General features: G+C 39.1%; 3 protein-coding genes across 4 annotated transcripts; all 3 read left to right on the forward strand.

Moving 5' to 3' along the window:
• The first annotated feature begins 3,917 nt into the window (after positions 1 to 3,917).
• Positions 3,918 to 6,775, forward strand: LOC127258172 (probable galactinol--sucrose galactosyltransferase 5). The gene is made up of 3 exons (XM_051284901.1): positions 3,918 to 5,239; positions 5,319 to 5,864; positions 5,948 to 6,775. The coding sequence occupies exons 1-3, from the start codon at positions 4,037 to 4,039 to the stop codon at positions 6,509 to 6,511; spliced, it is 2,313 nt and encodes a 770-aa protein (XP_051140858.1). The 5' UTR covers positions 3,918 to 4,036; the 3' UTR covers positions 6,512 to 6,775.
• Positions 6,776 to 7,429: 654 nt separating this feature from the next.
• On the forward strand, positions 7,430 to 10,374 carry LOC127258315 (uncharacterized). Of its 2 annotated transcripts, none has more exons than XM_051285113.1 (3): positions 7,430 to 7,913; positions 8,311 to 8,592; positions 9,197 to 10,366. In XM_051285113.1, the coding sequence occupies exons 1-3, from the start codon at positions 7,617 to 7,619 to the stop codon at positions 10,097 to 10,099; spliced, it is 1,482 nt and encodes a 493-aa protein (XP_051141070.1). In that variant the 5' UTR covers positions 7,430 to 7,616; the 3' UTR covers positions 10,100 to 10,366. The 2 variants fall into 2 exon arrangements, with proteins under 2 accessions (XP_051141070.1, XP_051141071.1); XM_051285114.1 differs by lacking the exon at positions 7,430 to 7,913 and adding an exon at positions 7,936 to 8,154 and having other exon boundaries at positions 9,197 to 10,374.
• A 399-nt stretch (positions 10,375 to 10,773) lies between these two features.
• On the forward strand, positions 10,774 to 16,686 carry LOC127258314 (zinc finger CCCH domain-containing protein 41). The gene is made up of 5 exons (XM_051285111.1): positions 10,774 to 11,074; positions 12,532 to 13,426; positions 13,625 to 14,818; positions 15,357 to 15,680; positions 15,972 to 16,686. Exons 2-5 carry the CDS (start codon positions 12,647 to 12,649, stop codon positions 16,422 to 16,424), a joined length of 2,751 nt encoding a protein of 916 aa, XP_051141068.1. The 5' UTR covers positions 10,774 to 11,074; positions 12,532 to 12,646; the 3' UTR covers positions 16,425 to 16,686.
• The last annotated feature ends 1 nt before the right edge of the window (position 16,687 follows it).

The raw sequence follows: 16,687 nt of genomic DNA on the forward strand, positions 1-16,687 counted from the left end.
ACGAGCTCAAACAAAAAAAATTCTTAATGAGCCGAGCTCGAACACTACGAACGAGTTCGAAAGTTTAACGAACGAACACGAGCCTTGTTCGCGAATGTTAACGAACACTTAAAATTTGGCTCGGCTCGGATTGGATCGTTAACAGCTCAAAATCTAAATGCATAGTATAATTATAATTATTATAATTATAACTGTTATAGAATAACTTTTCCATCTTTGCATTATTATATATATTCTACTATTTATTTTTGTAATTATTGGTTGCGCTTGTCATAATCAAGCATTACTTGCTTATTTTATTTATTTATTTTAATATAATATAATCTAACGGTGAAAAGAACAACAGGGGATAATAGTAATATCATTATCGATTTTGTTGTTATGATATGATATGATTATATAATATGACTAGCTAGCAATTACCAAAGGGATGCCTATATCACTAATTAGTAAGTAACATTTGGCTGATCGATGTTACTTCATTGTTTGATATTGTTTGATATATATATATATGTACGATCATTATTAATTAATCCACTCAAATATTCAAAGTAAAACCAAACACACACAGCGCCGCATTTTCGGATAGCGATTGCGAATTTTTCATTTAAAAAAAAAATTGCACTAATTATTGATATATATATATATATAATACCCACAATTCGTTTATCTTGTTGATTTGGGAAAATCAACACAATACATATTAAAAGTCCATATGATTCTCATCCTTAGTGCTATTTGTTCATATTTTTAAGATGTGTGCTATGTAAAAGTATGTTATGAACTCTTAGTTTTTGTCTATAAAAATATGTTATAGACTCTTTAGTTTATGTATTATATTAATATAAATGATGTACTTTCTATAGTAATATCATATATTTTTTTATAGTTCATCGTGTGCTATTCAATTTGGTACTGAATGTTATATATCAATAGTATACTGTCGTATGTAAATATGTAGGTGAAGTGGAGTTAATTAAGATAGTAGTATTATATGTTGAACGTAGATTGTATTTGTTTTTGGATTTTGGTTGATGCTGTTTGCAGATGGTCCGAACAACAGACGAATAGTGATTGACAGACGAGACTCAATTTCTCTTGAGCCTAATCAAACAAGAAAATGACCTAAATTGATCAATCCAATGATGACTCAAACGAATGGATCAGATCGAGAAAGTTCGTTGGTCTCCCAATCCATGTGTAAAAATAACAAATATTGGATGTAACAACCTTTGTGGATATAAGGAGAAATAGTGGAAAAATAGATTCTATTCTTGTTGAGTTTGTTAGAGTGAATATTATTAAATTTGGATATAGAGCTTCTATATAGTATATAGAGTTGAGAAAAGATAGATTAGGGCAGATATAGAAAGAATTGAGGGTGAGGGGTGTGTGAGATAGGTTGAGTACGAGAAATCGTCAAGAAATTGGTAGATAGATTGCGTAGCTCAATTGTATTCACACATCTTGTGCTTTAATGTTTTCAACATTGAGTTTTGTCTGGGTTGGAACCCCCAGATGTAGGCTGGTGCAGCCAAACTGGGTTATCATTTCGTTGTGTTTCTAATGTTTTTCGTCACCAGAATGTTCATTCGCAGTTCGATCGTCCAACGAACAACTAATCTGTGCTGAGAAATTTTTCGGTGTTGACTTTTTAAGTTTGTTGCTGTTGTGCGTGTTTTTTATGTTGGGATATTGCTGATGTTCGGTTTTGAGCGAGTGTTTTTTATGTTAGGATATTGCTGATGTTCGGTTTTGAGCGAATTTAAGGCCAACATTATATATATATATAGTAGTATATCCTTTGAATATATACTAAAGAGAGATTGAACATATACATACATATACATATATACTATATGTATATATACACTCATATAATTGAGAAGAAAATAGAGGAGAAGATGATGATGATGAGGTGAAGGGTGAATAAATATATATAAGAATGGGAATGAGGAATGAGAATTAGAATACTTTATTGGGTATTACATTTGGATTTTTGTGGGAATGTTGAAATGATAAGATTAAAAGGGTTTGGACTTTTTTTCATCATATATATTCATCATTCCCAACATCATGTATGTATATATATATATATATGTGCGTGTCTTAATATTTTGGAAAATTAAAGAAAAATAAAAAAAATCGAAATAAATCAATGTAATTCATTTTGATAAGATTCTCAATTCATTTTTTAGAAAGTTACATATGAATATATGTATGTGCTATGTGTATAAAGTGATGGATGCTTTCTTACTTACGAAGCAGTCACCCATCTACACATATAAATATTTCCAATTATTTTTATTGATTAAATTTCAAGTAATATATATATATATATATTTGAATAAAATGAAAATCTGCAAGCTGCTATTCAATAAGTGCAAGGTGAATAAACTCCTGCCGAACCTAATTATAATCATGCAGAAGGAATGGATGGAGATTGTGCACTTCCCAGTGTGCTTAATTAATTTTATATTTTCAATTTATATATATATATATAAAAACAAGTCCTAATATATGCTTCTTAATTTCTTTTGTGTATGCAATAATAAATGTTAACCAATATATATAAGGCTGCATATAATTTGTAGCTATTATTACATTTTTATTATAAAGAAAAGTATTGATTCATTTCTAGCCATATCTATATATATATATGCTGCAATGCATCCCACAAACCTTTATATTTCTTAAAAATGAATCTTTGTGAATAAATTTTACTACATATATACAATTATTGAAAGAAGAAATTGATTCCATACCACTTAGCAACTGCCAACTGCAACTATATATATATATATATACTGATTAAAATAAATGAATAAATAAATAAATAAAGACACTAGTTCTTCATGCATCATAACATCATTTATTCTGTTGATTCAGAATCTACTTTTGATTAATTTATTAATAATGCAAATATTCCTTTTTCCATACTTGCCATTCCTCTCACCAAAACTATTTTTATTGCAAACTACTTTGGAGATAGATATTCTTATTAAACATAATCCATACTAAGTTCTCAAATAACCAATTTGCATTGTAACTGAAGTTTTGATTTTTAAAAGTGTTGGAGGAGGAAGAGGGTGTAAAAAATTTGAATAATTTATATGATATTTTGAATAATAATAAAAAAATGTAATATCTTTTAATAATAATAAGTGAATGATTATCGTGCTAATTTGAAAATATCAACAATATTCAAATCAGCACAAATAAAATATACTACTGATACGTGTCTTTATTTTACACCGTACAAGTTGAGTGAAATAAAAACATTTGCTATATATTCATACTTAAAATATATGTGTATTGTTATTTCATATATTATATTTATCTTATATTAATATAAATGATGCGCATGGATTGTTAACACATGTTATTAGTATATCGTTAGAATTTTAAAATTCAATGTTACACGATGGTCTCTGATAATTATATAAATGATAAATGCATATATAAACAGAGACATGTATTTGTGATCGTAAGGTCATGGATTCAAACTCTCCGGCCAGAGATTTACCCGGTGCGCATAGCGGCTGCGGATTCCCACGCGTTAAATAAAATAAATAAATTTATTATTTTATTTAAATAAAATCGATGCCACAAAGGCATAACAAGCTAGCGGTGCAATTAATGAATAAAGACACGGGAATGTTTCATGAAATTTAGCACATGAAATCCACAACTATTATTACATCACATATCAACAGAAACTCATGGATCCATATATAGATCAAAACCCCTTTTTTTTTACTTTATATAATTAAATTAAAACTCCATCGGTAAAAACTTCCCACATTAAGCTTAGCCATAAAAAGATTCTGTATCGTAACCATTAACCAAAGAAAGATACATGTCATCTTTTTTACATAATAGATTCCATTGTAGCACTATATAAACCCCACTCACCCCTCTCCTCCCTCACCACCACTATTACCTCTGCATTTCCAATTACATACACACACATACATATATTATATATTTATATATATTTATATTTACTTCTCAGCAACTTACAGCTGCGATAGCTATGGCTCCAAGTTTCAGCAAGGGGGCCTCAAACGGCGCCGTTTTGAGCGATGACGCCGTCGCCACTCCTACAATATCTCTCGACGGCTCCAACTTCACCGCCAACGGCCAAATCTTCCTCACCGACGTCCCCGCCAACGTCACCGCCGCCGCCGTCTCCTCCGGCTGCTTCGTCGGCTTCGACGCCAAGGAGCCGGCCAGCCACCACGTCGTCTCCATCGGGAAACTCACCGGCATCCGGTTCATGTCCATTTTCCGGTTCAAGGTCTGGTGGACCACCCACTGGACCGGCTCCACCGGCTCCGACCTCGAGCGCGAGACCCAAATCCTCGTCCTCGAAAACTCCGGCGACGGCGCCCGCCCCTACGTCGTCTTCCTCCCCATCATCGAGGGCCCATTCCGGGCCTCCCTCCAGCCCGGCCCGGCCGACTTCATCGACGTCTGCGTCGAGAGCAGCTCCACCAAGGTCACGGCGGCGTCCTTCCGGTCGGCGCTGTACCTCCACGCCGGCGACGACCCGTTCACCCTCGTCAAAGACGCCATCAAAGTCGCCCGCCACCACCTCGGCACGTTCCGCCTCCTCGACGAGAAGTCGCCGCCGGGGATTGTCGACAAGTTCGGGTGGTGCACCTGGGACGCCTTCTACCTGACCGTACAACCCCACGGCGTCTGGGCCGGCGTCAAAGGCCTCGTCGACGGCGGCTGCCCCCCCGGCCTCGTCCTCATCGACGACGGCTGGCAGTCCATCTGCCACGACGACGACCCCATCACCTCCGAGGGCATGAACCGGACCTCCGCCGGCGAGCAGATGCCCTGCCGCCTCATCAAATTCGAGGAGAACTACAAGTTCCGGGAGTACGTCAGCCCAAACAAGTCCGGCCCGGGCCCGAATACCGGCATGGGCGCCTTCATCCGCGACATGAAGGAGACCTTCAACACCGTCGACTACGTCTACGTTTGGCACGCTTTATGCGGCTACTGGGGCGGGCTCCGACCCGGCGTCCCGGGCATACCCGAATCCGAAGTAATCCAGCCCGTTTTAACCCCCGGGCTCAAAACCACCATGGAAGACCTTGCGGTCGATAAGATCGTCAACAATGGAGTCGGCCTCGTCCCGCCTGAATTCGTCGACCAAATGTACGAGGGTCTTCACTCCCATCTGGAATCTGTCGGAATCGATGGCGTCAAAGTGGATGTCATCCACGTAAGCAATCAATTCTTCAAACATCTCAACAATCTCCATTAATGGTAAAACCCTCATTAATCTCCATTTTTCTTCTCAGCTTCTGGAAATGCTGTGCGAGGACTATGGCGGCAGAGTGGAGCTAGCAAAGGCTTACTACAAAGCACTGTCGAACTCGACGAAGAAGCACTTCAATGGCAATGGCGTAATCGCGAGCATGGAGCACTGCAACGACTTCATGTTCCTGGGCACAGAGGCCATCTCCCTCGGCCGCGTCGGAGACGATTTCTGGTGCACTGATCCCTCCGGCGACCCCAACGGCACCTTCTGGTTGCAGGGCTGCCACATGGTTCACTGCGCCTACAACAGCTTGTGGATGGGCAACTTCATCCATCCCGACTGGGACATGTTCCAGTCCACCCACCCCTGCGCCGAGTTCCACGCGGCCTCACGCGCCATCTCCGGCGGCCCTATCTACGTCAGCGACTCCGTCGGAAAACACAACTTCGACCTCCTCAAAAGCCTCGTCCTTCCCGACGGCTCCATCCTCCGCTGCGACTACTACGCTCTCCCCAGCCGCGACTGCCTCTTCGAGAATCCTCTCCACAACGGCAAAACCATGCTCAAAATCTGGAATCTCAACAAGGTCTGCATCATCTGCCCTAATTTCCTCGAAATCGATTCATTGATTCAATGGCTAATCTGTTTTCTCTGTTTGGGCGAAATCAGTTCACCGGAGTCGTCGGAGCTTTCAATTGTCAAGGCGGCGGGTGGAGCCCCGAGGACCGCCGCAATAAATGCTTCGCCGAGTACTCTCGCGTCGTCTCCTCCACCGCCGGCCCCGGCGACATCGAGTGGAAGCAGGGGAAAACTCCGATTCCGGTGGAAGGCGTCCAGACCTTCGCCCTGTACTTATTCAAGGAGAAGAAACTCATCCTCTCCAAACCCTTCGGCACTGTGGATCTCACCCTCGAACCCTTCGATTTCGAGCTCATAACCGTCTCCCCCGTCAAATCTCTCCCCAAATCCTCCGTTCAGTTCGCTCCGATCGGCCTGGTAAACATGCTCAACACCGGCGGGGCGATTCAATCAATGGTGTTCAACGATCGCGCCAATTCCGTACAAATCGGAGTGAAGGGCTCCGGCGAGATGCGGGCGTTCGCCTCCGAGAAACCCGCCGGCTGCAGAGTGAACGGCGAGCGCGTGAGATTCGTGTACGAGAATTATATGGTGATTACGAACGTCCCCTGGCCCAGCTCCTCCGGCGTGTCCGTCGTCGAATATTCATTCTGATCACGCCGGCGCCGTTTGCGCATTTTACTACAAAACGGCGCCGTCTCTTTCCGTCTAATTTATTATTGAACGGCGCCGGTTGTTTGGAATTTCTCCTTTTATTTTTATTTTTATTTTTATTTTTTATTTTTGGCTTTCCTAAATATGCAATCAACTACGACTTCCCTATCTATATATTGTCATCACTCAGGGGAAGCAATATTTCGTGTATTTCCAACTTCCAAGTATTATTGAGATATGAATAAATTTCATGCTTTTCCTTTACGCTCTTGTCTACGTAGAAAGTTTTAAATATTTACTTACAATATATATATATATTTCAAATTGAATACAAATTTCTTTCAAAATATAATGTAAATTTACTATTATCCAAAATTTTGAAAATTTAACATTTGAATTCTATATTAATAAAATATTATTTAATATCAAATCAAAATAAAAAATGTCCCAATTCAAACTCAAAGAAACATACCCTAAAACTATTTAAAAATAAAATAAAATAAAATAAAATAAATTGCAAATTCCTAAAAATATTAATAAAGAATACAAAATATTATTTTACCAAATTAAGAAATTAAAAAAAATAATAATTCAAATACTTGTTAAAAAGAATCAAATATTTAATTTAAAATATTTAATTTTATTTTTTTACACAATTTCTTGTACGGCACGCCAAAAATTAATATATCTGTATAAAAATGGTGAACAAACCCAATTTTATATTATGAATTCAATTTTTCTTAATTAATTATAAAAAAAAAATACATCCCAAATTTCTTAAACAAATTTTATATTTGGGCCATTAATAGGGCCCATTAATACAAATTGTGCTGAATTTTAGGCCATTTTGTCTATTCCTCGATTGTAAAAAGTGCTGTATTCGGTCCATTTTACGGCCCATGAACTCATTTTCACTGCGCTTTCGTGCGGTACACTGCGATTCCATTGCCACCATTTTCGTGGCGTAGCCAGGAAGGTAAGATGGGGTGCTGAGTCGAGATGACTTCTTCTGCCGACAATCTTCTTAGAGGATCGCTCCTTAATTTCAAACAAGAGTGGTCTGTGTATATATAACGCTGAATTGGGTTTGAATTCTGGTGGTGTGATGAACTCGACTATGCAATACATGGACAAGCAGATAATGGATCTATCCAGTGCGGAGAGCCATGCGGTTAAGGGCAGAGACGATAGAAGCAGCGACGACTTCACTGATTTCGTGAATAGTTTGCCGGAGAAGAAAGGGGGTTTGCTTCCGAGCTACGACCTTATGCCTATTCAACCAGCTGTTACATTTACGTTTCCGCAGCCTGATCGTTCCCCTAATTTCGATTCCGTCGGCGATGGTGCGCTCTACAGGACTTGGAATTCTATGGATCCCAAGACCAACGCCTCTCCACTCAGAGTATTTCGTTATACCTTGTTCCTTTAGCTTCGATATGCTTATTATTTCCTTTTTATCTTGCTTCGTTATTTCTTGTGGCAGGCTTGATTATTTGAAGTCTGGCTGGTTGATCCATGTTTAATTAAATTACTGATTATCCTCTGATTTTGAGTTCAATCATTTAAGTGATTGTATGGACAATAGTCAGGAGTATAGCTCAGGGAATTGGTTTAATGGAAGCTATTGGAAGTTCACAATATTAGTATGTGTTTTCTGGAAGCTGCGTTGGATTATTTTCACCCTTTCTTGTTGATGGTGTTGTTTGTTCATAAGTTCTTTGATTAGAGTTTGGGGATTGAGTGATCTTTTCTGTGAGTTTAAATGCAATCTTATGACGATTTTCTTGTGTTCTTTTCAGAAATATGGTTCTGTTGATGCAGACAAACATTCCAAATTCATTTCGGGGATGAATGAAAATCCCAAGTTAGACATTTCTTTGGCCTCAGAGATTGATCAGATAATGAAGAAACATGTGGATAATCTGGTGCATGCTTTGGACGGCGTGAGCACACGACTATCACAGTTGGAAACAAGGAGCTGCAACGTTGAGAGTTCGGTAGATGATCTGAAGGTGTCTGTCGGCAGCAACCGTGGAGACACTGATGGAAAAATAAGATTTCTGGAAAATATGCTTCGAGAGGTAGGTACCTTCAATGTCTTATATCTTGGCATATGATATTTGAGCAGCATTACAATTTCGTATGATGTGGTCATTAATATGGTAATTTGGCTGATTTAGTGTGTTGAAAATCTGTGTGTTTGATTTGTATCAATCTTATGATTCTGCTCGTCCTTGCCGAAACTCAGGGGCGTACACACTGATTTTTGGATTAATCATTTGGCCTTTTTTAAATGGAATCATGTTACTTAGATCATCAAATATCTTAAAGCTTGCTTGTGTTGTTCTTAGGGTAACTTTACACTCTAAATCGACAATAAACTACAGCATTGGTGACAGTGAAATGCTTAACCTGTCATATGAGATTTCAAAAATAATGTACCACAGAACACCGATCAACTTCACATATTGACCGGAAGCCAAGACTCCAAATTCAATTTTTGTCCATTGCTTTTCAAGTTCTTGCTTGCTTTGTGTCTTTTGGACGATGCACTGTTTCCTCTATAGTTGCATTCCATATCATGCTCGTAATTAGCCTTAGCCTCTAGCGTTGATTCCTTATTCTGTTTATCTCCATGAACTACATTAACTTCTCACATTTCTTGCATCGTATTCATATCTTCAGGTGCAATCCGATGTTCTGTTTATCAAAGATAAGCAAGAGATATTAGAAGCTCGACTACAAATCACTAAACTTGGGGCTCCAAGAGTAGAACAAGAATCTGAAAGCAAGAAGATTGCAGCCAGCCATTCTACCAAGACAGGAACAACTTTCTCCAATGTATCTCCACCACAGCCAACCCCAATTTCATATAATCTGCCTCAACCACCTACCCCGCAGAACCCGCAACCTCGTCTCCCCAATCAGTTACCTCAGCAACCCGATTCTTACAACCCCTCACCTAACCAGACCCCAGAAACCCCAATCCCATCGTACCAAATGCCTCCACCACACCCCCAATATCAGTCACACCCGTCGCCCATATCTTTTAACCCGACCCTTCCTCAGCCAAAATTATCTCATCCACCCGAAGAAACATCCCATATACTTTCTCAAACGTACACTCCCAGCCCTCACCTATTGCCCCCTCAACCCCAGCAGTACTACCGACCAAACCACAATATGCATGAGCCTCCCGGCCTAGCTTATTCAGCTTCCTTCGGTCCATCGTCAGGTCATGGCGAGCCGTATCCTTACAGCAACACTCCAGGACAACACAGTAAGCCACAGCAGCAGAGCGGTGGAACTGATTATCATCAACGGCTACCAACTGCTCAAATATTACCTCAGGCCTTGCCGACAGCCTCCCCAGTAAGTGCGTCGGCAGGATCAGGTGGCTCTGGGAACAGGAACCCTGTCGATGACATTGTCGACAGGGTTACAAACATGGGATTCCGGAGAGATCAAGTGCGAGCAACAGTACAAAAGCTAACCGAAAGTGGCCAGGCCGCAGATTTGAATGCTGTCCTCGACAAGCTGATGACTAACGGCGACGGCGAAGCTCGTCGAGGATGGTTTGGCCAGTAATGGAAATGAAGGTTCTTCTGCTTCATGTTTCAAGCTACCATTTGAAAGCTTCATTTGTGTATTGATCTTGTTCTTTCCATTTTAAGTATATATAACTTGTCGATATACTTTCATCTGTTTTACTAATAAAAAGATTGTTCTTTAAAAACAACATAGACTATGTTCCACAGTACATGTTTAAATTTCACTGTCTTACCTATTCATTCCTTGTACACATAAAAAGCCATATTTTGTCTGTAATTTATGTTATGGTTATTTAGAGAAGTTTTTTTTGGAGTGGCTTTTATTCGTTACATCATTCTCACGTGGCTATTATGTAGGAGAGAGATGCTGCCACGTGGCCACCAAGAGGTCTTTCTTCTATAAATTCTAGAACATTCTATATAGTTCCTCTATTTTGTATATTTTCCTTTTATGATACTATATTTTTAATATTTTAAGAGATTTTTTTATTTTTGTTTTTTAATAGTTCTGTACCCTATAAAATACCATTCATACATCAGTGGAAATAACCTTACAGGTCTGTGTTCCAACATTACAAAAATTTGTGGGGCAAATTTATAATATCGTAAAATTTGAATGTACAATCGAAAATATAAATTATATTTCCCACCCCAATTATTTTAAGAACATAGCCGCTAAAGTCCGTGGGTCACTTCTCATATTTATTAAAATTTGGGGTCTCTGAAATTAATTATTTTTCTTCATATCCAATCCCTTGTTCGTAAAACCTCCCTTTTCCAGCGTTTTTTCGTCTCCTCCATCTGAGAGCGAGCTTCTTCTATACCCGCGCCGACGCACGCAATTGATTGCTCCAGGTATATAATCAGAAGACCGAAGGAACGGTTGGGGGAGGAGATTCCGGTTTGTTATTGATTAAATCTTCAATCGACGGGAGTCTGGAGAAATCCCGTATGTATCCGCGATTAGGAGAATAAAAGGATCAAAACCCTAGGAGCAACACCGTTTTGCCAGGTCCGGTTTAGCTGTTCATTCGTTTCTCGTTTTGAATTTAATCTCATATGTGATGAATTTGTATTTTTCTCGCAAGATTTTTCGATGCTGTCAATACGCCTTGTTGATTGTGAGATTGATCCTTGTTCGTTTTTTCAATATATATTTTCTTCACCTAATATAGTTTTAGATGTCTTTATTTCTTGGGTTTGTTGTACGAGGCTGGAGAATGTGGATTGTTTCAACAAAAACTTGTAAATCAAATGCGTTTGTGTTCTTCATTGAATATAGGGCTTCTCTGAATCTCTTACGAGTGAGCTAGGGAATTGGGAGGATATGTTATTTGCTGGTTGTGTCTAAGTTGTTCCTTAATATTCGTAGATTGCTATACATCAAGGGATAATGGATTTTTCTTCGTGTGATATCCCTAGTGTTTATTTCTATTCTCTCTTCCAAGCTGTTCATGGTTCTTTGTTAAATTGTGTATGAACCTTTATGGTTGGTTATGGTTTTTAAAGCATTCAGCTCAAATATTGTTTCTAGTGCACATGTGCACATAACATGGGATGAAGTTGGTTGGTCACTTACATGCGTTGTCTGTTAACTGATTTTGATTCGCTATTACATTGATTTTTTAATGTTAAGATTATGATAATCATGTGCACGATTTCAGGAAGAAATAGAGACCAAAATTTATTGTATGCCATTCAATAGATTAAATAGATTCCTTGCTGGTAATATTATGTCATTCACATGGGCGACTTTACGAAAATATCGAGATCTCAAATTTATTGTATGACACATTGAATGATTACTGAACCTATTAACATAGAAGTTGTCTTCTGTGCCACGTGCAATTGTTTTACTGAAATTCCCCTCGTTTTTGGAGCGAATGTATTAGTAGTTTAATGGTACCTCTCCATTGCAAAATCTAAACATAAATCTTTTGATTGGAAAAATGTTAAAGATTGCTAATCTCAAGTGATTGATGGCACCACCATGTGTTATTGGAAAATTTCCATTCCAATGCCAAGTTAATGAAGAGTTTGAGAGTCTGCTTTAAGTTTATTGTCAGCATCAGACATTAACTGGTAGGATGGCTAGACAAAAATAAGTAGGGTTTGCTTTTGGAAGCAGATCTGTTTTGAAGAATATGTTCCATCTTCATGATTGCTAACATGTCTATGCTAGAGTAATCTATTGCGCCCATCAGTGCTAGTCTAGATTCATTATTACGCATTGTATATTCACTACAATGCACTTGTAATATGCACTTCAAGTGAATGATTGTATTTCACTGTTTTCTGATATTTTGCAATTATTTCCTTCCTTATTCAGAAGAGTTTTTTGTCTAACCTATTTCTGAAAGTGAATTTGTATAATCCTTATCAAAATTACTGATCTTATTATTAGTTTTTGTTTTCTACATTTATCTAATATTAAACGCTTTGGTTTGTATTGACATTTTTGTTATCCAGGTTCTGAAGCTAGCACAGACAACTACACAATTGTACCCCACTTCGGGATCTGCTAAACAGTATAGAACTTCTGGTGCAGAATAAAAAGTTTTTATAATTCTGTTACAAGGATTTCATGGAGCTTAAGACTGCTTCTCAGAAGACAGGCATTTCTTCTTCTGACTGCACCAGTGATCCTGAGAAAGAAGTAAGTGAAGCTGAGGATGAAGATGATGACCGAAACCATAAGCATCGGAGACGGGATGCACATTCTCAATCTCTGGATGAAGATTCAATAGATCATGGTTTGACACGACCATATAGAAAAAGAAACAGACCTTTTGAAAATGGGTATGCTTACAGGGAAGGTGACTCTCAATTAGGTGGAATCTGGAAAAATTCTAATATTCCTTCCGATAGAGACTTCTCAAGGTTTGAGAAGAGGCGATTAAACCAGCCCTCATTTGCCCGAGCTCCTTTGGAATTGAACCAAAGAATCAGAGGAAACCAAGCAATGCCAGGTGACATTGGCCTTGCTAGAGGGAGGGGAAGGGATCCTATGCCTTGGGGCCTTCGTGATCCTAGGTTTGGCTTGGTTGATGTTGCATCTCAAATTGTTCAACCTGGACTTGTTCCTCCTTCCCTGTTTGCTGGGAGGGAGTTGGCTAATGTTTCTAATTCACAAAGTACATCCTGGAATGCCTTTGGATTGGTTCCTGGAGTAGGTAATGGAGGACTTGACACACTTCATCCCATGGGTTTGCAAGGGGCACTGAGACCAGCCATTGGTCCATCAATCAACATTGGAATTCCACGACAACGGTGTAGAGATTTCGAGGAACGAGGTTTCTGCTTAAGAGGAGATATGTGTCCTATGGAACATGGGGTTAATCGCATTGTTATTGAAGATGTTCAGGTATGTGCATGCATTTATATGGGAATTATGGTCCGTCCTTAATAGTTAACTGTACGTGATTGAGATGTTTCACATTTCTAGAAACAATTAGCTGGATACACTTTAAATACATTGAAAAATTATTGGAGGAATTAAAGAGTAATACTAATACCAGAAATACTTTATTAATTACTTTGTTACTGTGTTTAAAAATTGCAGAGCCTTTCACAGTTCAATCTTCCTGTTTCACTTCCTGGTTCACAGCTTTTGGGATCATCTTCTGGACAAGGAGCTTTGCCTGTAATAAGTACTGGCTCTGGCTCTTTATCAAATAATAAAGCTTTTCATGTACCAAATAGCAATCATTCACTGAATGAAGAAGGTTATAGCCTGAATGTTGGTGTTGTGGGAGGTTCCGTGGCAGCGGCATCTGATGTGTACGATCCAGACCAACCTTTGTGGACAAATGATAACCCTGAAACATCAGCAGCACTCCTAGGGCTTAACCAATCAAATGCTGATGAAACAGAGTCATTTATGGATAAGGGCTTTTCTGGTCAGCCAAATATTGAATCACATGAAGGATTCAATGATGCACGTTCCCTCCGAAATGCTAGTACTGCTAGAGGCCCAAATTCATCTGTGTGGGGGAGAATACGAAACTCAAAGCGCAAGTCAATAGAGGAAAACACGGATTCTGTTGGAACATCCTCTACTTATCTTGACCAGGGCATCAAAAGTGGAGATGTGCTAGACACAAACATTCCTGAAGGAAAGTGGACGAATGTAGGGGGAAATGATCCTCTACCCAAGGAATCGTCTGTGAAGTCACATGGTGTTGGCAATATTCGGAAACCATCTCAGAAAGCACTTCGCACTCTATTTGTCAATGGCATTCCTCTAAAAGACAACAAAAGAGAAGCACTCCTTTCGCATTTTCAAAAGTTTGGGGTGGTCATTGATATTTATATTCCCCTGCACACTGAACGGGCTTTTGTTCAATTTTCAAAAAGGGAAGAAGCAGAAGCAGCATTAAAGGCACCTGATGCTGTAATGGGCAATCGCTTTATCAAGCTTTGGTGGGCAAATCGAGATAATATTCCAGATGATGGAAAGATTGGTATCAGTAATATGCCAATTCCTCATGGGATGACACATTCCTCTCCATTTGTCCTTGATAAGGGAAAAGAAAATCCTCATCCTGTTGGTGGAAAAGATGTTAATACCCAGGCACCTGTTCCTCAACAGACAGTCTATGATCATCCAAAGCCCTCTGTCCCCAAAGCCTCTCAACCACAACAAAAGAAATCAGAGAGTTTAGAGATTTTGAAAGAAGAGCTTCGTAAGAAGCAGGAGATGCTTGATCAGAAGCGAAATGAGTTCAAGCGCCAATTAGATAAGCTCACAAAACAGGTAATATTTCTAGAATATGTTACTTCGTATTTATTTTAATTATGCATTCTCTGCTGAGTTATATTATCCTTGCATTTATATCTATACATTTGGTTTGCAAGTTATATCCTTCTATCGTCTGGAGTATTTATGTGCCATGGTGTATCTTGTTTTGAAGCTTCAAATGAGCTAATATGTAGGTGCAAAGTAGATTTTAGCTCTCCGAAGGTTATAATGCTTATTCCTTGTTTGGAGTATTTATGTGCCATAGTGTTTCTTGTTTTGAAGCTGCAAGTGAGCTGCAAAGTAGGTTTTCGCTCTGCAAAGGTTATAATGATTAATTATTCCATGTGGGTTGGGCCAGGGTAGATATCCATGTGAATTGTTCATCTGAACCTGATGAGGTCTCTAAGGGATGAAGAGCAGAGTCATTTTCTGTGACAAATATCTATGCTAGTGTTTCTTCAGTTAATAGTCTCGTTCTGTTTCTGGTTTTGGTGAGACTAGTTATCCTGCTAACCTGTCATTTGCCACTCAATAAATTTCTGTTCTTCTGCAGACTGGGGGCTCCAAGGATGTGACCCTATCAGATGCTGCAATGAAAAGGCAAAATGGTGAAACAACTCCTACACAAGCAAAATCTGAAGCTTCCAATAAATTACCTACAGATGATAATGTAACAACAGAGAAAGCTACCCCTGCTGACCATGCTGTGGAACCTACTGCCACTTCAAACCAACCTGTAACTGTGCAGGAACCTTCTAAGGCTTCAGTTCGTCCACAAGCACCTACAGGAGCACCTTTTCTTGTAAACAGATTCAAACTGGACAATCGCCCAACAGCATTCAGAATTGTTCCACCACTACCAACAGGCCTTGCAAACGTAAGTTTCTTGTCGCTGTCATACATCTTTTTTTACATCCTTTGCTATGTTGATAGAATTACTCTATTGCCCCTGTGTCTTATCACAATCACTTTATGTAAAATACCGGAGTATTGATTGTGTCAAAGATGTGGGAAGGTAGTATTTGTTTTTCTGTGAGAATTGGAAACCTGAAATCTGAGATTGTCATCATAAAGTCTTTTTTAAAGCATGGTTTTATTTACTGCCATGTTAGTTTATGTTGTATCAACAGGCTTTTGCTAACTTTACAAACATTTATGGGTTTACCAGGTAGCTACCCTGAAGGAGCATTTCTCTGCTTTTGGTGATCTTTCTTCGGTGGAGCTGGAAGAATTGAATGGCCAGAGTAATGATACATCCATATCGTCTGATGTTTCAGCTTGTATAGCCTTTACAGCGCGGCGATTTGCTGAGAAGGCATTCTTCCATGGAAAAAGCTGGCAAGGTCACAAATTGCAGTTTACATGGGTTACACCTGCTAATTCTCGCAAAGAAAGTAGTGCCTCTGGGAATGTTTCGGCCTCTTCTAATATGCCTTTGGATGCTAATAATCCACCTGCTGGAGAGGCTACCCCCGCACATTCTGAGAATGCTCCTGCTAACGACGATGCTGGAGAAGCTGAGCAACTGGCAACAAAAGTTGATACGGATTCTTCTGAACAGGACAAGAAAGATTCGAATTCTACTTCAACATCATCTCCCCGCGAAGAACAGCTTCCTTGAAGTTCCTGGCAATCAGAGTTGTAAATTGAGGTAAAGTGATGTCCATTTAAATATAAATTCACATGGTTTATCAAGTAGCAAATTGTGGTATCGGTTTTATTTTTATATTTTTGTGAAACGGAAAAGGATCTCTCTAATTTTCTATTTTTAGCCGGCGGCAGCAACTGCATGTGTAATGCATTGTGGGTATTTTTAGATGTTTGTATGAACAAAGTTAACAGTTAAAATTTTGTTCTCATGAAATACCAATAACTTTTTAGCCT

The sequence above is a fragment of the Andrographis paniculata genome, unplaced genomic scaffold (assembly GCF_009805555.1).
Source record: "Andrographis paniculata isolate CXL003 unplaced genomic scaffold, ASM980555v1 Contig59END, whole genome shotgun sequence".
Lineage (NCBI taxonomy): Eukaryota > Viridiplantae > Streptophyta > Magnoliopsida > Lamiales > Acanthaceae > Andrographis > Andrographis paniculata.